The sequence below is a fragment of the Gossypium hirsutum genome, chromosome A08, assembly GCF_007990345.1.
Source record: "Gossypium hirsutum isolate 1008001.06 chromosome A08, Gossypium_hirsutum_v2.1, whole genome shotgun sequence".
Classification (NCBI taxonomy): domain Eukaryota; kingdom Viridiplantae; phylum Streptophyta; class Magnoliopsida; order Malvales; family Malvaceae; genus Gossypium; species Gossypium hirsutum.
In genome coordinates, this window is record NC_053431.1 from 9,487,167 (window position 1) to 9,504,733 (window position 17,567).

The 17,567-nt window shown below is 35.3% G+C and overlaps 2 protein-coding genes and 1 long non-coding RNA gene across 4 annotated transcripts; all 3 read right to left on the reverse strand.

The window, feature by feature from the left end:
- Positions 1-994: 994 nt before the first annotated feature.
- On the reverse strand, positions 995-2,539 carry LOC121204950 (uncharacterized). The gene is made up of 2 exons (XR_005900107.1): positions 2,473-2,539; positions 995-1,134 (listed from the first exon to the last, which is right to left on the reverse strand). It is a non-coding gene; the product is annotated as an uncharacterized lncRNA (long non-coding RNA).
- Positions 2,540-9,151: 6,612 nt separating this feature from the next.
- Positions 9,152-12,667, reverse strand: LOC107895689 (peptidyl-prolyl cis-trans isomerase FKBP20-2, chloroplastic). Of its 2 annotated transcripts, none has more exons than XM_016820950.2 (7): positions 12,401-12,667; positions 11,050-11,131; positions 10,752-10,972; positions 10,467-10,576; positions 10,024-10,132; positions 9,820-9,896; positions 9,152-9,423 (listed from the first exon to the last, which is right to left on the reverse strand). In XM_016820950.2, the coding sequence occupies exons 1-7, from the start codon at positions 12,447-12,449 to the stop codon at positions 9,304-9,306; spliced, it is 768 nt and encodes a 255-aa protein (XP_016676439.1). In that variant the 5' UTR covers positions 12,450-12,667; the 3' UTR covers positions 9,152-9,303. The 2 variants fall into 2 exon arrangements, with proteins under 2 accessions (XP_016676439.1, XP_016676487.1); XM_016820998.2 differs by having other exon boundaries at positions 10,752-10,966; positions 12,401-12,559.
- Positions 12,668-14,350: 1,683 nt separating this feature from the next.
- On the reverse strand, positions 14,351-17,555 carry LOC107895611 (poly(rC)-binding protein 4). Its single transcript, XM_016820885.2, has 9 exons — positions 16,949-17,555; positions 16,758-16,859; positions 16,331-16,561; positions 16,132-16,190; positions 15,933-16,030; positions 15,706-15,818; positions 15,516-15,578; positions 15,264-15,340; positions 14,351-14,726 (listed from the first exon to the last, which is right to left on the reverse strand). Exons 1-9 carry the CDS (start codon positions 17,276-17,278, stop codon positions 14,714-14,716), a joined length of 1,086 nt encoding a protein of 361 aa, XP_016676374.1. The 5' UTR covers positions 17,279-17,555; the 3' UTR covers positions 14,351-14,713.
- Between the last annotated feature and the right edge of the window lie 12 nt (positions 17,556-17,567).

Sequence of the window (17,567 nt, forward strand, 5' to 3'; positions counted from 1 at the left end):
CCTCGAGCTTCTGTTTACGATGTACTCATATCCATAAGATGTTCATTAGTCTGACAAAGGTTGATAATTCGGTATGTGATATTTGATACTAATGGTTGATGATTCAATGATAGTGCTGATTCTGGTATGAAATAAGTGAATTCATAAACTGAAGTTGAGATTGGCAGGAAATGTATAGTGAATGTTTTATTTAAATGAGTTGTTTTTGTATGTTCGGTAAGATTTATGTTTAAAGCCAACGAACTTACCAAGCTTCACTAAGCTTACTTTAGTTGTTCAATGTTCTTTGTAGATTTTCAAGAAGTTTAGAGGATCAGATCAACACATCAGTTCACACTATCCAGATAACTCTGGTAGATTTTGTTATGCATCTTAAGGTTTATATAGCATGTAGATTTTGGTTTGTATTGGTTGTTTGATTGGCTTATATTGATATATGAGAATACTGTATGCAGGTTGATTGTGAAAAGGGTGAGAAAAGTGGCCTTTAAATAGTCTATTTTTGTCTACACGGGCAGAGACACAGACGTGTGTCTCAGCCGTGTATGATACACGGCCATGCACATGGGCGTATAGTCTAGTCGTGTGTCCCCTGCATCTTAAAATTTAGAAACAAAATGCTCAGAATTGAGCACACAGTCAGAGACACGGGCAGGTGTCTCAGCAGTGTGAAGCACACGACCGAGTACACGTGTAACACCCCAAACCCGGCCTAGACGTTATGGCCAAATCTGGTGCGTCACATCAAACCATTTTTCAAATTTGATCTTTCCAGTGAAAATCTATTACTGAATCTAAATTTATTATTAAACCACAGTTCCCATCAAAATGTTTACCAATTTGTTTGCCTTTGGTATATTACCTCATTTAAAATCGCGGAAGCATTTTGAAAACTTTGATGTTGGAAGCTCGTATTCCTTAAAAAAATCATGCCATTTTGAAATTTCGAGTTTTCCTAGACTAGCAGTTTAGTATAAGAAAGCACAATCCAAAATAAAACTTAAAACCCACCAATGGCCTTATTACATAAAAAAACCCAAAACGAAATCTAATTGCAATTAAAAGAAATAGAAACAGTAGTGTGGCCATCTTCGAGCCCCTCGCAACTCCGATTCGTCTAAGGCTGAAAATTACCTGAAAGGTTAATAAACGGGGTGAGTTTACGAAAACTCAGTGTGTAATCCCAATAACAAACAAACAGTGAATAACACGGTATCAGTACAAACTGGGCCAAAGCCCTATTCAGTCTCGACATATACTGGGCCGAAGCCTTTCGTTTAACGGTTACTGGGCCGGAGCCTTTTCATAAATCATATCACTAGACCGAAGCCTTTACTGTAAATGGTATGGCCCATAGGCCCATTTCAATATCACATGTAATACCAATGGATGTATGCAAGCCCATTTGGGGAGACTACTCAACCCACCATCTGCTACTCTCCATCCGTACTAACCAAGCTCTCCATGTGGGGAATAACTCAACCCACCCAACCAAACTCTCCACTGGAAGCATAGCTGCTTTATCATATAACTGGAGGCCTAGCCTCTTTTAATAACTGGGGCAAAGCCCTTTTTGCACTTCCTCCATTTATATAAAACCCAACCCATGCGTATATTGAATATATCATAGCATATCATGTGCATATCATAACATATCATGTGCATATCATGTCCTATCATGTATAACAATATCTCATACATCATATTCATAATCACATCCGTCAACCACACAGTCCAAGTTAGTCACTTGCCCATAAGGGCAAAACAGTCATTTAACACCCTAGGGGCAAAATGGTAATTTTACCCCACAAGGTTATCTCGATAATTCTACCCTATAGGGGTATTTCGGTATTTCTATCCTATAGGGGTATTTCAGTAATTCTACCCTATAGGGGTATTTCAGTAACTCTACCCTACAAGGATATTTCAGTAATTCTACCCTACAGGGGTATTTCAGTAACTCTACCCTACAGGGGTATTTCAGTAATTCTACCCTATAGGGGTATTTTGGTAATTTTACAAACCAGGGGTATTTTGGTAATTTTGTAAACCAAAGGTATTTTGGTAATTTTACAAGTTGAGGGTATTTTAGTAATTTCATAAATCAGGGGTATTTGGTAATTTCACAAACTAGGGGTATTTTGGTAATTTTACAAACCAAGGGTATTTTGGTAATTTTACTAATTAAGGGTAAAACGATAATTCTGTAAATCGGGGGTACTTTTGTAATTTGGTAAACTAAAGTATTCTAAACAGGGATAACAATACGAATGGGCCTAAAGCCCATTCTTGGCCCAAATGGGCCCACACGCTCGTGTGGCCCTTTTAGCCCAAATCTAGCCACATATATGAAATTCACCTAGCCTAGTCCAATATTTACTACACAATCAAACAACTTATCCAATTGGGCCCACATGACCCATTTCGGCCGGAAGTAGCCATCCTACAGCTGGAGTAGTGAGAAATACACACCTGATAGGAGACTGGAGTTAATTCGCGCTCCGAGCACTCTTAGCCAACGCCCAACCCAAACGAGCACGCCATAAAGCGAAAGGGATCAGCCAAGAAAGGTACCTTTACTCTCCTCATGGTTCTCTCTATTTAAAGCCAGCTTCGCATCCACTCTTATGTTAGCTTCCCGATGTGGGATCCCTCCATCATCAGAGTTTAAATTCAACACCAACTCTTACCGCCCCCTGTTAGCAAAATCAATGCTCTTTGATTGCCATGAGTTTCGAACCCTGGACCTCCTTGCCAACTCTATGACGCCACCTTCCTGCCTCTTATGTGGCGCTACTTTGCCACTAGACCACAAGGCTTTTTGTGGCACAATTTCTCCAACAATATTCTTAAGGCCTACCTACTACACCCAGGGTTTGATTCACCTTAAACCAAAATTTTTGCTAGAGTCTAGGCTTGAACCCAGGACTTCTCCAACACTTCTCAGCACACTTAACCACTAAAACAAGCCTTCATTAACGAAATTTACATGCACAACAAAATATTATAAGCTGCCTTCAACCGCTCCCATGCTCAAGGCCCAAAACTTCTAGGCCCAAATTCAGGGTGTTACAACACGGGTGTATGGCTTTTCCGTGTGAAAACTGTACCTAATTTTAGGAAAATGAAATTGGCCACACGGCCTAGCACACGGGCGTGTGGTTAGCCGTATGACCCAAGTCAGGGAGTTACACGAGGAAAGACACGGCCTGGAGTATGGGCATGTCATGGGACCACACGGGCATGTGACCCTTGTACCTAGAAAAAATTTTGAACTTTTATGAAAAAAATTTAAGTTCCTAATTTAGTCCCGATTCAATTCTAATACTCGTATTGGGCCTCAAGGGTCCATTTAAGGGACGTTATAAATAATTTTGGTAAATATATAGTATTTGACATGAATTATCTATAAATGATTTGAAAATTCCAGTAAGGCTCTGTAATCCTGTTCTAGTGACGGATTCGGTTTAGGGTTATTATAGTTATCCTTAAGAAGAATGATCTTCTCCTATTTTTAAGTTTTATACAACCTTATGTAAAAAAAGGTTGTTCATGAATTCTATGCAAATCTTCTAAATTATGTTAACAAGCCTAGTAGAAAACTATATCACAAGGCCTATGTCAGAGGGAAATGACATAATGTTGGTACATCTCAAATTAAAAAGCTCTTACTTCATTATTGCTCCTCTAATTTTAAGTTTAATAAGTCTTTTGACCCCATGGCCAAGACTATCACTAATGGCGTTCATCTCACTTGGCCACAGGCAACTAAACTTCAAGCATCCACCTACCTATACTAGCCTCTTTTCCATTGCAACCATGAACTGGATTCTTAACAAACAAAGGAATATAATTACCAAAAAGATGGCAACATTTCTGAGAAAAATATGTGATATAATTCAGTTCAATTTGGGGGAGTTTATATTCTAATAAATCAAGCATACTGAGAGAATTTACCCCAAGCAATGTCTTCTTTCCTCTTCTTTAATTTTTTAGATTCTTTATAAACAAAGCTCTAAGCTTGTCAATGCCACTAAAAAATTTGTGAAGATGCCCAAAAAATTGAAGTTCTTATACAAATGGATAGAAGGGAGCATACTAAGGCAAATCTAAGATTTGTGCTTGCAAATGAAGTTGGTCTTGGAACAATAGTGCTTGTGACAGTTGGCACTGAGACTAGCATTTCTGGGCATCTTTCAGCCTTTGAGCAAAGAATGCTACAAAACCCTGATGCTAAGATCACTTCTCAAGAAATAGCTATTCAAAAACTTCAATAAAATATGCGTCGAGTTAAAGCCTTGAAGAATAATTTGCTGGTCAAACAACTACAGTACATCTTTGGCAAAGTTATTGATCAAAAGGGGGTGGAGCTTAGAGATCGGAGCTATTTTTGTTTTCTTGTTTTCTGCTATTGTTTTGGTTGTTTTTCTACAAACTTCATTACAATTATTATTTGGGGTTGCTTTTGATGGATTATAATTACTTTGGTGGTTATTTTGTGAACTATTGCTCAAATTAACTTACTATAATATAATTCTAAGTGTAACAACTCATTTTTCAGTGGTGTCAGAAACGATGGTTTGAGAACCCCATTTTTTATATTCAAGTTCATAAATATTAAATATTTATAATGTTAGTAAAAAGTTTAATTAAAGTTTGGTCTACTAATTTTGTTAATCGAATAGTTAATTAAGGTACAAGAACTAAATTATAAAAGTGGTAAAAATTAATCACTATGGATTTGTAATTAATTGAAGACCAACTAAGCAATTGGACATTCATTATTATATCACACAGTGGTGGTGGACAACTATTATCCACCAAAATTAGTTAAGTGAGATGAGTGTTAGTTAATTAAATGTTAACTAGGTTAATTATAATAAATTATATTTTAATCTTAGTATAAATAATAAAACAAAAACATATGCTTCATCCTCATCATCACAAATCAAAAAGAAGGAAATAGGTTTTGGAGCATTTCAACTTTCGATCACAAATAGAATAGGTAATTTGAGTTTGTTTTTTGTAATATTTATGTTTTTGTGGTCCAGGGAGCTTGATTTAGCTAACTCATGTACCGATGTATAAAACTGTTGAAGTTTTCAAAAGTTTTTATTGATGAATACTTGATGAAATTGGTGTTAATTTGTTAGATTTTAAGCTTAGATATGAAAAAGGACTAGTTTATAAAGGTTAATTGTTAATTTTTAAGCATATAGACTAAATGCATAAATTTAAATATTGATGCTAAATTTCTATAATTATAGATAATAAAGGACTGTAGAAGGATGAAATTGAGATCGGTTTCGAAATAGAGGCTCAAATTTGAAAGATATTGCAATTTAAGTTTTAAGGAATAAAATGAAAAAGTTTAGGGAACATTTGAAAAATGAAATTGAATTGACATAAGCATATAATAGGATGTTATAAGGTAATTAGGATTTATAAATTGAAATGAACTATCGTATAGATTGGGATTTGAATCAATCAGAGGATAATTAAAAAAAGGCAAAATTGTGAATTAGTCCTCGATGTTTTGTTTGTTATTGTTTTTGTAAAGTAAATTTATATGAAACTTACTATGTTATTTGTGTTATGTTTGAATTATATTATAATGTCTATTAGTTTAGGGTAATTGTAATTTGATAATATTGGCATCTAAAGGATTAAATCGTAAAGTAAAAAAAATATAGTTATTCTGAATATATACAGATACAATGTATTGAATGAATGTGAAATGGTTATAGTATTGAATGATATGTATATTATGATATTACAATATTTGAAATGGTACGAAAATAGTAACAGCGCCTATGTGAACTTAATAAACAATTAGGATACGAATGTTATACCATCAAGGTCCAAATGGAAAAAGTAAATGGTTCAATCTAAAAGAATGAAAAAGGGTGTTTGATCAATGATTAATAAGATGGCTTGAGATCTAGCATATGTTACGGATTCTCTGAAACTAGTGTTAGAAGCATTGAACTAAGCTCGTATGAGCAACACTGGTCTGAAGCTAGTGTTAACAGCCCAATTATGACAACTCGTGTGTGCAAATTATTCTCATGTATCCAAGTTCATTTGCTACAGTTTTTCGAGTGAAACAAAAATGAAAACAGTAATTAAAAGCGAAAATGCAATGATTGATCGTGGATTGGAAATTTTGATATTTATAAATTGAGCATAGTTTAATAGTATATGTTATGATATGAAATGGTTATATATATGATTTTGATATTATGGTTTGATATGCAAATGAACCAACATAGTGATTGTGTGATTGAATTGTACATGAAATTATAAGGTTGCCAAAAGATGTCATGTTGGTACCAATGTGTTTCAATTGCTAAATTATTATAAATGTCAAGGTAAGTTAAGTAAATTTCATATTGACTTACTAAGCATTCGTTATGCTTACCCATTACTTTTCCTTTTCCTTGCAGATCATCAATTTTGGTAGTCTTTGGACCGTTTTAGACTCAGTTTTGTGGCATGTACATAGGTGTTGCTTTATTAACTTAAAAATGTTAGTTTGGCTTGAAATTTTGGTTAATGCTTGATTTGAGAAAACTAATGTCAAGTTTTGTATATGTTTAATTTTGTAATTGTATGATTTTGTGTATGACATTTTGAATAACATAATTAAGCTTAATATGGTATGATTAAATGTTGTTTTGAATGGTTTAAAAACATGATTGTATAAGTAATGTTTGAATAAGTTGAATTGGTATTAAATGGTGCCAAATTGAGGCGTATTGGATTTATTGATTTTGGAAATGGTTAAATGATTGTTATAGAATGTATTTTGGTTGATTTCGTGTAAAAACAAAGGTGCAATTAGGCACCAAATGAGTTAATGTTGTTGATGGCTTGAATTAGGTATCAAAATGCCTATTTTATGCCAAAAACATAATTCAAGTCGCGATGTCAAGCAATGTTCATCGCAACGAGACCTGGACTCTAGGCCACAACGTTACGAAGAACCCCATCATCACAACAAGGCAAGTCAGCATGTCACATCGTGACGTGTCACGACGAGGAAACCCCTTATGGTGCAACATTGTTTTAAAATATTAAAATTGTTGTAAATTGGTCCTTGTTCAATTCTAGGCTAATTCTAGAGCATACATAGACTCATATAAGACCCAAGAAAGGTTGAATATGGTGATTATGAACTGAAATTGTTATTATGTTTAATTTGAGTTTTATTTGTTCGTAGTTGCTCCAGAAACGACTGTAGCATCTTGTAACTCAAATCTAGCAATTGGATCGGGGAAAGGTGTTACACTAAGTATCTTGATTATTAATGCAATTATTTTTTCAAAAGCATTAATTGTTTATTTACTTGATTATATTAGTCTTTGAGACTGTTTGGTTAGGAGAGTTTCTTAGGGGGGATACATGTTTCATTTGTTGTATATGTTCTCCTATTATGGTTTTGTTTAAATGGGGAGATTGTTATGGTTGTTTTTGAGAAGTGCCCACTGGTGCCTGGCACTGCTCAGCTCAAAAACTTGTCATATTTTTTTGTGTTGGAAAAATTTAGTAACAAAATCCTCGAGCATTGATCTTTATTGATAATCTGAACGTGTGCAAGCCCATCTATGATATCCAAATATTTTATAGCAATATATCCTGAAAATTGGTTTAGATCGAACTAAGGAAATCGACTTCCCTACTTTGAAGAGATTGGTCGAATAGGGTAAACTTGAAATTATATCTTGAAGATTTGAAGACTTGTCCTAGACTCATTGAAGAAATTCTAGTGCTGATTATCTTGTTGTTTTTATTAGGAAAATTGATTATAATTGATATAGTATGTTACTAAGTCTCGATTCCTTATATATTGAGGAGACTTGTATAAGTGATATACAAATTAGCGAGCTCTTATTCTTGTTCATTGAGGAAAATTTATTGTGGGTGCATTGAGTGCAAAATCAAGTGTACTACTTGATTTTTGTCGAAGTTTTTAGGGGAAAAACATAGAGGAGAGTTTGTCTAGCTCTTAGTTACAAAAAAGAGGTTCTAATCTAGTGCGTGTTAATAAATGTAATCACTTCTTGTACAAGATGCCAAGATAGTGATTTATCACTTTGGACAAGGCCTGGTAGACGTAGGGAAACTAAACTGCGTAAACATTTTGAGTGTTCATTGTTTTCTTACTTTGCTCAAGGGGTGTTCAATCGGTTAACCGACCCGAACTACTATTAACCGAATTAACTGACCCTTTTAAACCCTTAACCGTTAACCAAACCAAAATTTTTGCAAAAAAAAATTAATCGAACTGAACTTTTTCGGTTAATTCGGTCAGTTAACCGAATTACCAAAATTTATATTTTTTTTGTTTTTTGGTTAAAACAAGTATAAAATATATAAAAAAATTAACCGAATTTAATATATGCTAAATGTATATAAAAAATATAAATTTTTGATTAATTTGGTTAATTAACCATTTTCGAACCGAATTAACCGTTAACCGAACTTCTAAAAAATTATTAGCCGACCCCAACAAAATTAATTTGGTTAATCGATCGATTAACCGAATTCGATCGTTTAACCGAATTAATTCAGTTTTACTTGAAATTTGCACACCATGCTCTTAACAAGTGCCAATTCATCACCAATGTGTAAAGTAGTTGACAATGCTCTTAAGCATTGCTTGGTTTTGCTTGCAAATATCATTTCAGATCTATCAATTTTAAATTGGACCTGCCTCATATTCGAAATTTTTGAGGGCCTGCCAGCTCTATTTTTTTTATTTATAATCATGGTAAATCTTATTATCAAAATAAATTCATTTTTATCTTTGCAATATTAAAGACAAAGTTTGAACTTTGTATCGTAAGTACCAAACAAAAAGTTTAACTAATTTAACAATAAAGTCATTTAAGCAAAATCTTTTAATAGAATAAAATATTTAAAATGACAGTTTATAATACAATGAATAAAACTTGTAATTAGAAAAACAAAGAACATACTTGATATGTGTTTTTTTTTTCTTTGATAATTGAGGATTCCTCACAACATAATGTTGTTGCCGCTAAACTTTATAATTCAATTTTCACCGTAAAGTTACCCGTATATTGACGATAATGGAGTCTCGATTCGAGGAAGTGCTGACCAGATTGTAATCCAAACAATTCAATGATATTCCCAAATGCATTCTTTTAGTTAATCTTCTTAATTAACACTAGAAACAAGCATGGGGATTAGTTCTTGTTAAGAAAAACTCATGATATATTACATAATAAACTTTTCAAAAGAGGCCTGTTTTAAGGACTTAAGATTTTTCCCAATCACTCAATTGCATACAACATCTGAATAAAAAGCTATGGTTCTCCTTTGACAGTTCTGTATGCTGAGTAACTCTATATCGAATACTTCGAATTGTTTCGAGCTGAAAAACGTTGAAGGTCCCACCTGCACAGGGAAGCATACTTTCCTATGAATCAAGATTAATCCAAATTGATTCAACCCAAAGCATAAAAGGGGATTTAAACACTGAAACACATTAATTATTACAGTTTTCTCAACAGAGTTTTTCGGTCAGTCTTTGTTCTTCCCACTAATAAAAGGGAATTTAAACTCTCAAGAAGGACCTCACTTTATTCAGCTTAATGAACATATGATCCTAACATAATACAATAACCTATGTAGCTGACCCTGCATGCTAAGAAACGACTTCGTAGTTTTTTTCGTAAGCAATTGCTGTTTAATGTTCAGAAGCATAATACAGTGGGCAGAAGCATATTGAAGGAGTAATATCAGTACCCATCATGCTAAAATAAGCAGAAATAAGAAACAGGAATCACTAACCGGAGGTCCAAGCTCCGGAGGAATGATTATCCTTCTCTTCCCCCCTGGCCTCATGGCCCGAATTCCTTCCTCAAATCCTGCATGTATCATCTATTTCAATCATTTCTACGTGCACATTTGGTTGCACAATTTATTGTTTATATTTTGCAGGGGCAAACTGCCACTATCAGATAGTCATGAAGGTCAGATTTATAATCTATTCACCTGGAACCACTGCATTAGTTCCCATGCGGATTCTGGCAGGAGCACCTTGTAAATAGGTGCTATCAATGCGCCGACCGGACTCATTATAACCAATATAGTGAAAGGTGACCTGAAAACCATTTTATAGATGGCAGGCATAAATGGATATAGCAGTAATAAACGAGGTAGCCGCAATAGTAAAATGTGCTTGATTAAAGTAGCCTAGGTGCTACAGCAAGAAAAGATTTTAGAGAGAAGCCACTGTGGACTTGATCATTTTTTGCAGAAAGAAGAATGTTGAGACCAAAAGTATTCTATTTCTCTTAATGAATGAGCCAAGATACGTGCCAAGATAACGAGGTACAGGTCGATAACAATCCCATCGTATGATGAAAATTTATTAAGGTATCCTAACACAAATAATGGAGAGGAAGAGATTGTTGAAAGACAATGAAAGAAAAAACCTGTTGACCAGCCTTTGGGCAATCACCTTTACCAACTTCATAATCCCGGTATATAAGCCCTGAATCACTCTTTCTGTAATCTTCTGAAGTTACAACCTTAACCTCAAAGCCTGAATCAAATGTTTAAAAACTAGAGGTGGTTAGAAATGATTTGCAAAACAAAAAAGAGAGAATAACAGATGCGGAAAGAATCTCAAACACCAGAAATGGATGAATATTTGAAGATGGAGTTCATCCTGCTAGATATTAAAAGTCAGTTTGACTTCCTATCGTTGCAACACAAACCTTCTCTGATGAAATTTGGGAAGTCTTCGGGAGCGTTGTTCTCTTTCTGTCTCTGTTTATTCTGTTCTAGCAAGCGTTTTTCATCATACGGGTTCTTGCTCTTGGTCTTTCCAGAAGAAGGCAAGGTCGGAGACAAGCCTGATGAGACTAAAACGAAAAGAAGAAACCTACGGCTCAAGTTTTCCTTCCTATGCAATACGCATCCACTCTGCAGACTGGCTCTAAACAAAATGCTGAGGGTAAGGACCTAAGCAATATTTAAAACAAAGCAAAGAAAGAGATTATAAAGCTGCCTCACCCATTGTCTTTTAAGCTGTGACTCGAGCAGAAAATTGCAGTTTTCTTCCTTTGAGTGGAAACAATTCCTACCCTGGCATATGCTGAAATGTAATATGTCAAGAAGTACGAACAAGATATGCTAATATAAAAACAGTAAAGCATAGAAAACATCAGAGTTCATTGCTTGATTGAGAAAAGAAATTCTTGAAATATACAAGCATCTTTAGGCAAGAGTTGTCAAGATCCATTGTAGATAACAGTTCAAAGATCAAAATAAACTGAAAGGCACCACCATTCAATTAGCTATCAAGAAGATCACCCAATTATGCTCAAGTTTCTTCCAGATTGGAAAAGAGGGTTTCTGTGAAAGTGACTAGAGTCTGTTGGCAGTGTATCTGTCATCTTATCGCATGTCTGAATGGAGATTGGCTATCAAGGATTAATCTGCATGGAACGAAGCTTGCATATTGAGGAGCCTTTGGGCAGTTTACACACAAGGTGTCTACTTGGGTGGCACGGATACATTCTTATGTTTTAAAGGATAGAAGTATTCCACAGGTTTCGCCAACACAAAATGCTAGCTGGGGGAATAGCTATCATATCCCTTCTCATTAAGCATCAGAATGGAGAAATAGTTTGCAGGGGCTATTGGTAACACCTAATCGGTTGCTTTTACCTGGCAGGAGACCAGGCACAAACTAGACAAGGCTGCTTGTCACAGGTTAATTTGATTTCAGTTTCATATCCCCAGGCATGCCTTAGTTGCCATAATGGCTTTATTGGACTGTTTGCCATTCTAGCACTAATGCTTCTAAAGTTGTTAGATTCAGGCTTTATGGAATTAAGGAAAATTACTGGGGGGCCTTGATTAACAAGGTCACTAGTATCACTAGTAAATGAATAAATTCAATTATCGGAATCACTGCAGGACATAGTAAGCATATTCTAAATAAGTAAGAAATTCCTTCCAATAAACACAGTAATAATATGGACTGAGCAGTCATCTTTAAATTAGGAAAAGACTGACAAAGATTAATCAAATCAAATACAGTGTTGTTTCCAGGCACGTTGAGTGGTTAAGTTATTATTATCAACATAAATACATATATACATATATATATATATACGTGCGTGTTCTTTCCAGAATCACCTCAAAGGTCAACTACTTTCCACTTAACTCGTCAACACAAGTTCTTCTGAGTCCATTTGAAGGGGAGAAAGAACTAAGAAATTATTTAAAAGGTCAAATTAGAAAAACCCAGAAAAATGGAAAGCAAAAATCTTTTTCAAGAACAACATGAACAATTCCATCTTTCTCAGACATGTTTCTGTAGAGATAATGTAAATGTAAATGGATGTTAGGTACTTACAGAGAAACGATGGTTCAGACAGAAGAGGAGTTGAGAGAATCATGGGCATGGCTTGTTTTCCGGGCTAGACTCGAGTAGCCGTTTTGCCCATAGCAGTCATGTTATCCTCAGTTGTGACTAAAATGCCAAATTATCAAATCAACCCCTGCATTTTCTTAATATTTCTCTCATCACCGCAAAAGGTTTATTATATGTTCGATTTAGTGTGTTTTCTTGTTTTCATCCTTTTTCCACTATGAAATCGTTTTAACTTTTCAATCAACTGAATTTCCATCGTCATACCCACAAATTCTAATAATAAAAGGGTCTAAAATGGCTATTATAAAATATCTTATATATAATTAATAAAAAAAGCACAAAAGGGAGTTGTAAAAGATTAATAGCAGGAGAGCAAAAGAATCAACACAGATGCTAATAGCATAACATTAAATCTCAAGGAGCAACTCACATGATATAATAGTGTTGGGACCAATGTCTCGTACGTTTCAATAAGTCACAATTAACAAGCAAGTGAAATTCCATCCTGTCTGAGGTCTAGCAAACCAAATTTGGGTTTAATTTTATCGTTGGTCCCTTTAAATTGCTTTCCAGCATTGAATTGTGTATGCTATTTATAATTCTATTAGCAGGTACGCACTCATCAAGAAAAGATCACTATGTGACCACTGAAGCCTATCACATACTACTTCAATAAAGGAAATGTTAGAGTCGTACTACATTTGATGACAACCAGTGCATTAATGGCCTCGCCACTTGGTTGACTATATGTTTTCTATACTCTGAGATTATCGGTGACGTAACATAACTAGATAAGAAACTCCCCACTTATAAATACCCCAAGACACAACAATAAAGAGATCCTCTCCTTCTTTAGCAACCCTAGCAATACACCTTAACATACAGTCGCCTCTTCCTCTCCTTATCTCCCTTTCTTTTCCCCTCCCCCTACTTCCTTACTCCAACTCTCCACCTATCACAGGTGAACCAACCTCCTTGTCATCACTACCATCTCCTCTTTGTTTTACCCTTGCTGATACTCAGTGTCAACAAATCTAAAATCATTGATGTCAGATTTGGAGAAAGACCTTGGAAAGTAATTCACACGAAAATGTCAAGAGTTGCTATTAGGAGACCAAAAAGAACCAGTTCACATGGAAGTGTTGAGAACTACTATTATGAGTTCTAAAGAAGCTAGGATAATCTAGAGATATTTAGGCAGAGTCTCAGTTGAATTTAGATTGTAAATAAGAGTTAAATACCGACATTTGATTCAAAGTATTTTTCCTAAAAACTTTTATGTTTTGAGTTCAGAAACACTTGTTTAGCAACCCTTTAAAAAAGCAATGTTAAATTCAAAAGCAATTTATTGGATTGCGAACTTCTGAGGTGAGCTAAAAAAAAAACTTATCAATATTTCTAGAAATATTGATATATCCTTAAAAATATTAGCAAATCCTTGTATATTTTGTTAAAGGAAATTTCTAAGCTGAAGCTGAAAAAACTTTTACTACTGCAGCTCCTGATAAAAGTGCTCCAATTTGTTATTAACACTTTAAAAAAAGTAAAGAGACAACTTGTCACGGAGCGTTTTGCTCTGGCAGTTGATGAGGCATGTCCGAGACGTGGCAACAGTTTGATCTTTTGAAAACGTAATTTTCATTTGCTCTTTTCTGGATGCGGCTTGAAAAGAGACTTTTTGTTATTGTCCGTGAAAGGAAGAATTTAAAGGCTTTTCACAGCACACTGATGGCTTGAGACTATGAGGTGGCCGTGAATCCAACGGATCTAAGGGTTCTTTGGGTCTATCGGCAGCATGACTAATTTACAGCAGCAGCCTCCAAACAGTTGCAAGAGATAGCAATGGAATGAACCACTAAAAAGAATAATTATACTAAACACTTCACACAAAGGCTCGTACATATATGTATATATAGTATATAAATCCAAAACTATTGTGTTCAAAAGGAAGAGGGAATAGATAAATTTTGAAGCAAAAATATTGACAACCAAAGCAGTTATGATGAACCATTCCGACTTTCTAATCATGTTATGTCAATTTCGATGTTATGATCTTTCAACCTTCATCCACCACCGCTTCTAGTTTCAATAATTAGTAGAATACAAGCCTGCTCTATATGTGAAAAACAGCAAATTATAATCTGGCAAATCACTTGTTCATCCATGAAGAAACAAAAGCCACCCAATATTTAATGACTTTGCAATCTTAGCTACAAGGTCAGAAGGTGAAACAACATTGAGACAATACTAGCCTTCAACTGTTAATGATCCCAAAGATATTCAGTTGCACCTTCATTACATCTGCAAACTGAGAGATATATGTGTTAGCTTAGCGAAGAACCAGAAAACCTTTGGATATGTATCTAAACAAGCAGACACAAATTGCACAATCTTTAAAACTTTTACATCATAAGATTTTGTCATCAAAGGAACATCTAATAGTCAAACATAACGACAAATAAGATAATGTATCAATAGTACAGATAGTAAAGACCATAGATTATACCTATAATGAACATGATACCATGATAAGCAACTTCCTCAAATACAGACTCTACTTAAACACATGTTGAGATGAAATACTTGGTGTTTAATGGATTATCAGGCAATATTGTACCACTTTGGTGCTAAAAGCCTAAAACCCAGTTTTGAGCACTAATGTGCTCATTATACATGCCCAAGTTTCATAAGTGTGCATGGATACTGTAAACTAAATCTGCAAACAATGACATATAGAAACAGAGTTTTAATGATTATCATGTAAGAGTGTTTCTTTGTGTTAATTGTTAAATATATTCCCAACCAAATGACAAGATGGAAAGACAAATATAGTAGGAAAAATTACCCTGGTGGTTGAGTACCAGCTTGTTGAATCATCTGAGAATATATGCATTCATCAACCCTCTGCTTTGCTAAGGCAACCTAAGGGACATCCATAATTAAAACAAGATGAGAAACATGACAAACAAATCCAGCTGAGCAGAGCTTTTATTCTGGTTTTAACATGCAATCTTAGTATGTCAACAACCTCCGCATATCTCAACAAATCTTTGGGGTAAAAAATGCCGAATCTTCCAGCCTTTATAAAAAAAATTACCTGCTGAGAACTACCACTGAACTGAATATGCCTCACATTTTGCTCTCCTTTCCCGCCATAAACCTGCAACAGTAGAACTAATGTATTTAGAACTCAAGAAAGTCACTCCTAATTCGTAAACATGGATACTTGACCAAGAATAACTAAAGATTGAATCCACAGAGAAAGTTAGAACAAGCCATCTGCCTACCTTTATGGTTGCTCCAGACTCGATTCTGATCCTTGAAATATTGGAGCCACATCTTCCAATCAATCCACCAATATATGTCTCCGAAACCACCATCTCGAAAGTTACATAATCAGCTGCAAGAGTGGTTGTCCTAAAGATGATGTGGTTATAAGAAAATATTAAAACTTGATAGCCACATAATGTAGCGGTTGAAAGCTAAAAATAAGTAACGTAAAATATTGAATAACCTGAAGTTGGGTCCACAAATGGCTGTGGAAGGGTTGGGCGAAGCAAGTTAAAATTATATGCTGGACTAATGGAAATCACTTGACGTGGTGGGTTTTCCCTGAACAAGGATCCAACAAAAGTTTTGAATATTTCATCTTCAAGCATGATAACTAGTTCATCGTATTTAGGAACTAAACTCAAGCAAAACTCAACTTATACCTGAGTTGATAACCAATCTCAGCCAGAGCCTTCAATACAGCAGGAACATCGCCTGATATCTGTTGCCAATAAGAATTCAATCATAATCCAGCCATCAGAACAAACAAACAGTATAGCAATATAAAGATAGGATTCAAATATTTTAAAAAATAAAATTTGCAAGCTTATCTCATTAAGCTTCAACCATGTAAAATCTAACCTGAACAACTCGATCAGATTCATGAGCCGATGCACACAATGGCAGCTGGTTTGGAGCAAGAATTGTGATTGAGGCTCCTGAGGAAGTCCTCAGTTTCTCAATGTTTTGACCGGACATCCCAATTAAGCCGCCTGCTTGCGACCCAGCAATCAAAAGTCTTATTGTATTTGCAGCAACATGTCCCGCACTGACAGCACCTACCTTTGCTGCCTCCGCACTACCATCATCTTCCTATTAAGAAATACAATCCAAGCAAAACATCCACAGTTCAAAAAACAACAATAAACCCGATGAAGAATTAACAATAAAACAAAAATTTGCGTGTAATTGTGTCTTGAAATTCATCATCTTTGTTTATCAGTTATCACCAAAGTTAAACTGGCAATAAAATAAATAACTGAGAGATTATAGAGAAAAAAAGGGTTACCTTTAGGATTAAGGTAGCTATTTGTTGAAGTGCATTTTCCGCATCAGAAACCATGTTCTCACAATCTTTAGAGCTTATAATGATGACACGTTCTTCATGTCGCTGACATTAACAAATACAAAAGTATGGGTAAAGGAATAATTAAGTGAGAAAAGGAAATACAACAAAATTCATGATATTCCTAAACTTACGACGATTGCATCGGCAATCTTGATGGTGGCCTTGGTGTCTTCACGAATCTTTTGGATTCTATGACCTCCTTTGCCGATGACTTTACCGATCTGCCTCGAAGGAACAACGATTCGGAAAATGACGTCCTGGGCTTTGGCCTGTCGTTTGGGAGCCGATTCGCCTGTATCGTAGGCGGCCGTGGGGTCATCTTCGTCGCGACGGCGCTTGGCAGTGGATAAAAGGTCTTTTGGGGGAATAGGCTGGGATTGGACAGCGGTGAGAGGTTGAACATCGATTTGGGAGGCGGGTCGCATTGGGGGGTTTACAGGGAATTCACCAGGCTGAGCCATCGCCGTTGGTTCGGCAAAACCAGAGCAAGAAAATGGAAAAAGAGAAAAGAACGAATCCGTAAGAAGCTTGGAAGTCAAGGGCTTTAATCGTTTCAGAGTGTGGATTTACATATATACCCCGCTAAAAGGGCATTTGGAACTTCAGACTCGGATCACAACAAGTCACGAGCACCGAGCCACAACCCGCAACACAAATCTTTCACCTAATTTCACTCTCTTTCTTCTTCTTCTTCTTCTTAAATAAAAATAAAAATAATGCATATATGACTTCTTTTTTGAAATCTAATGT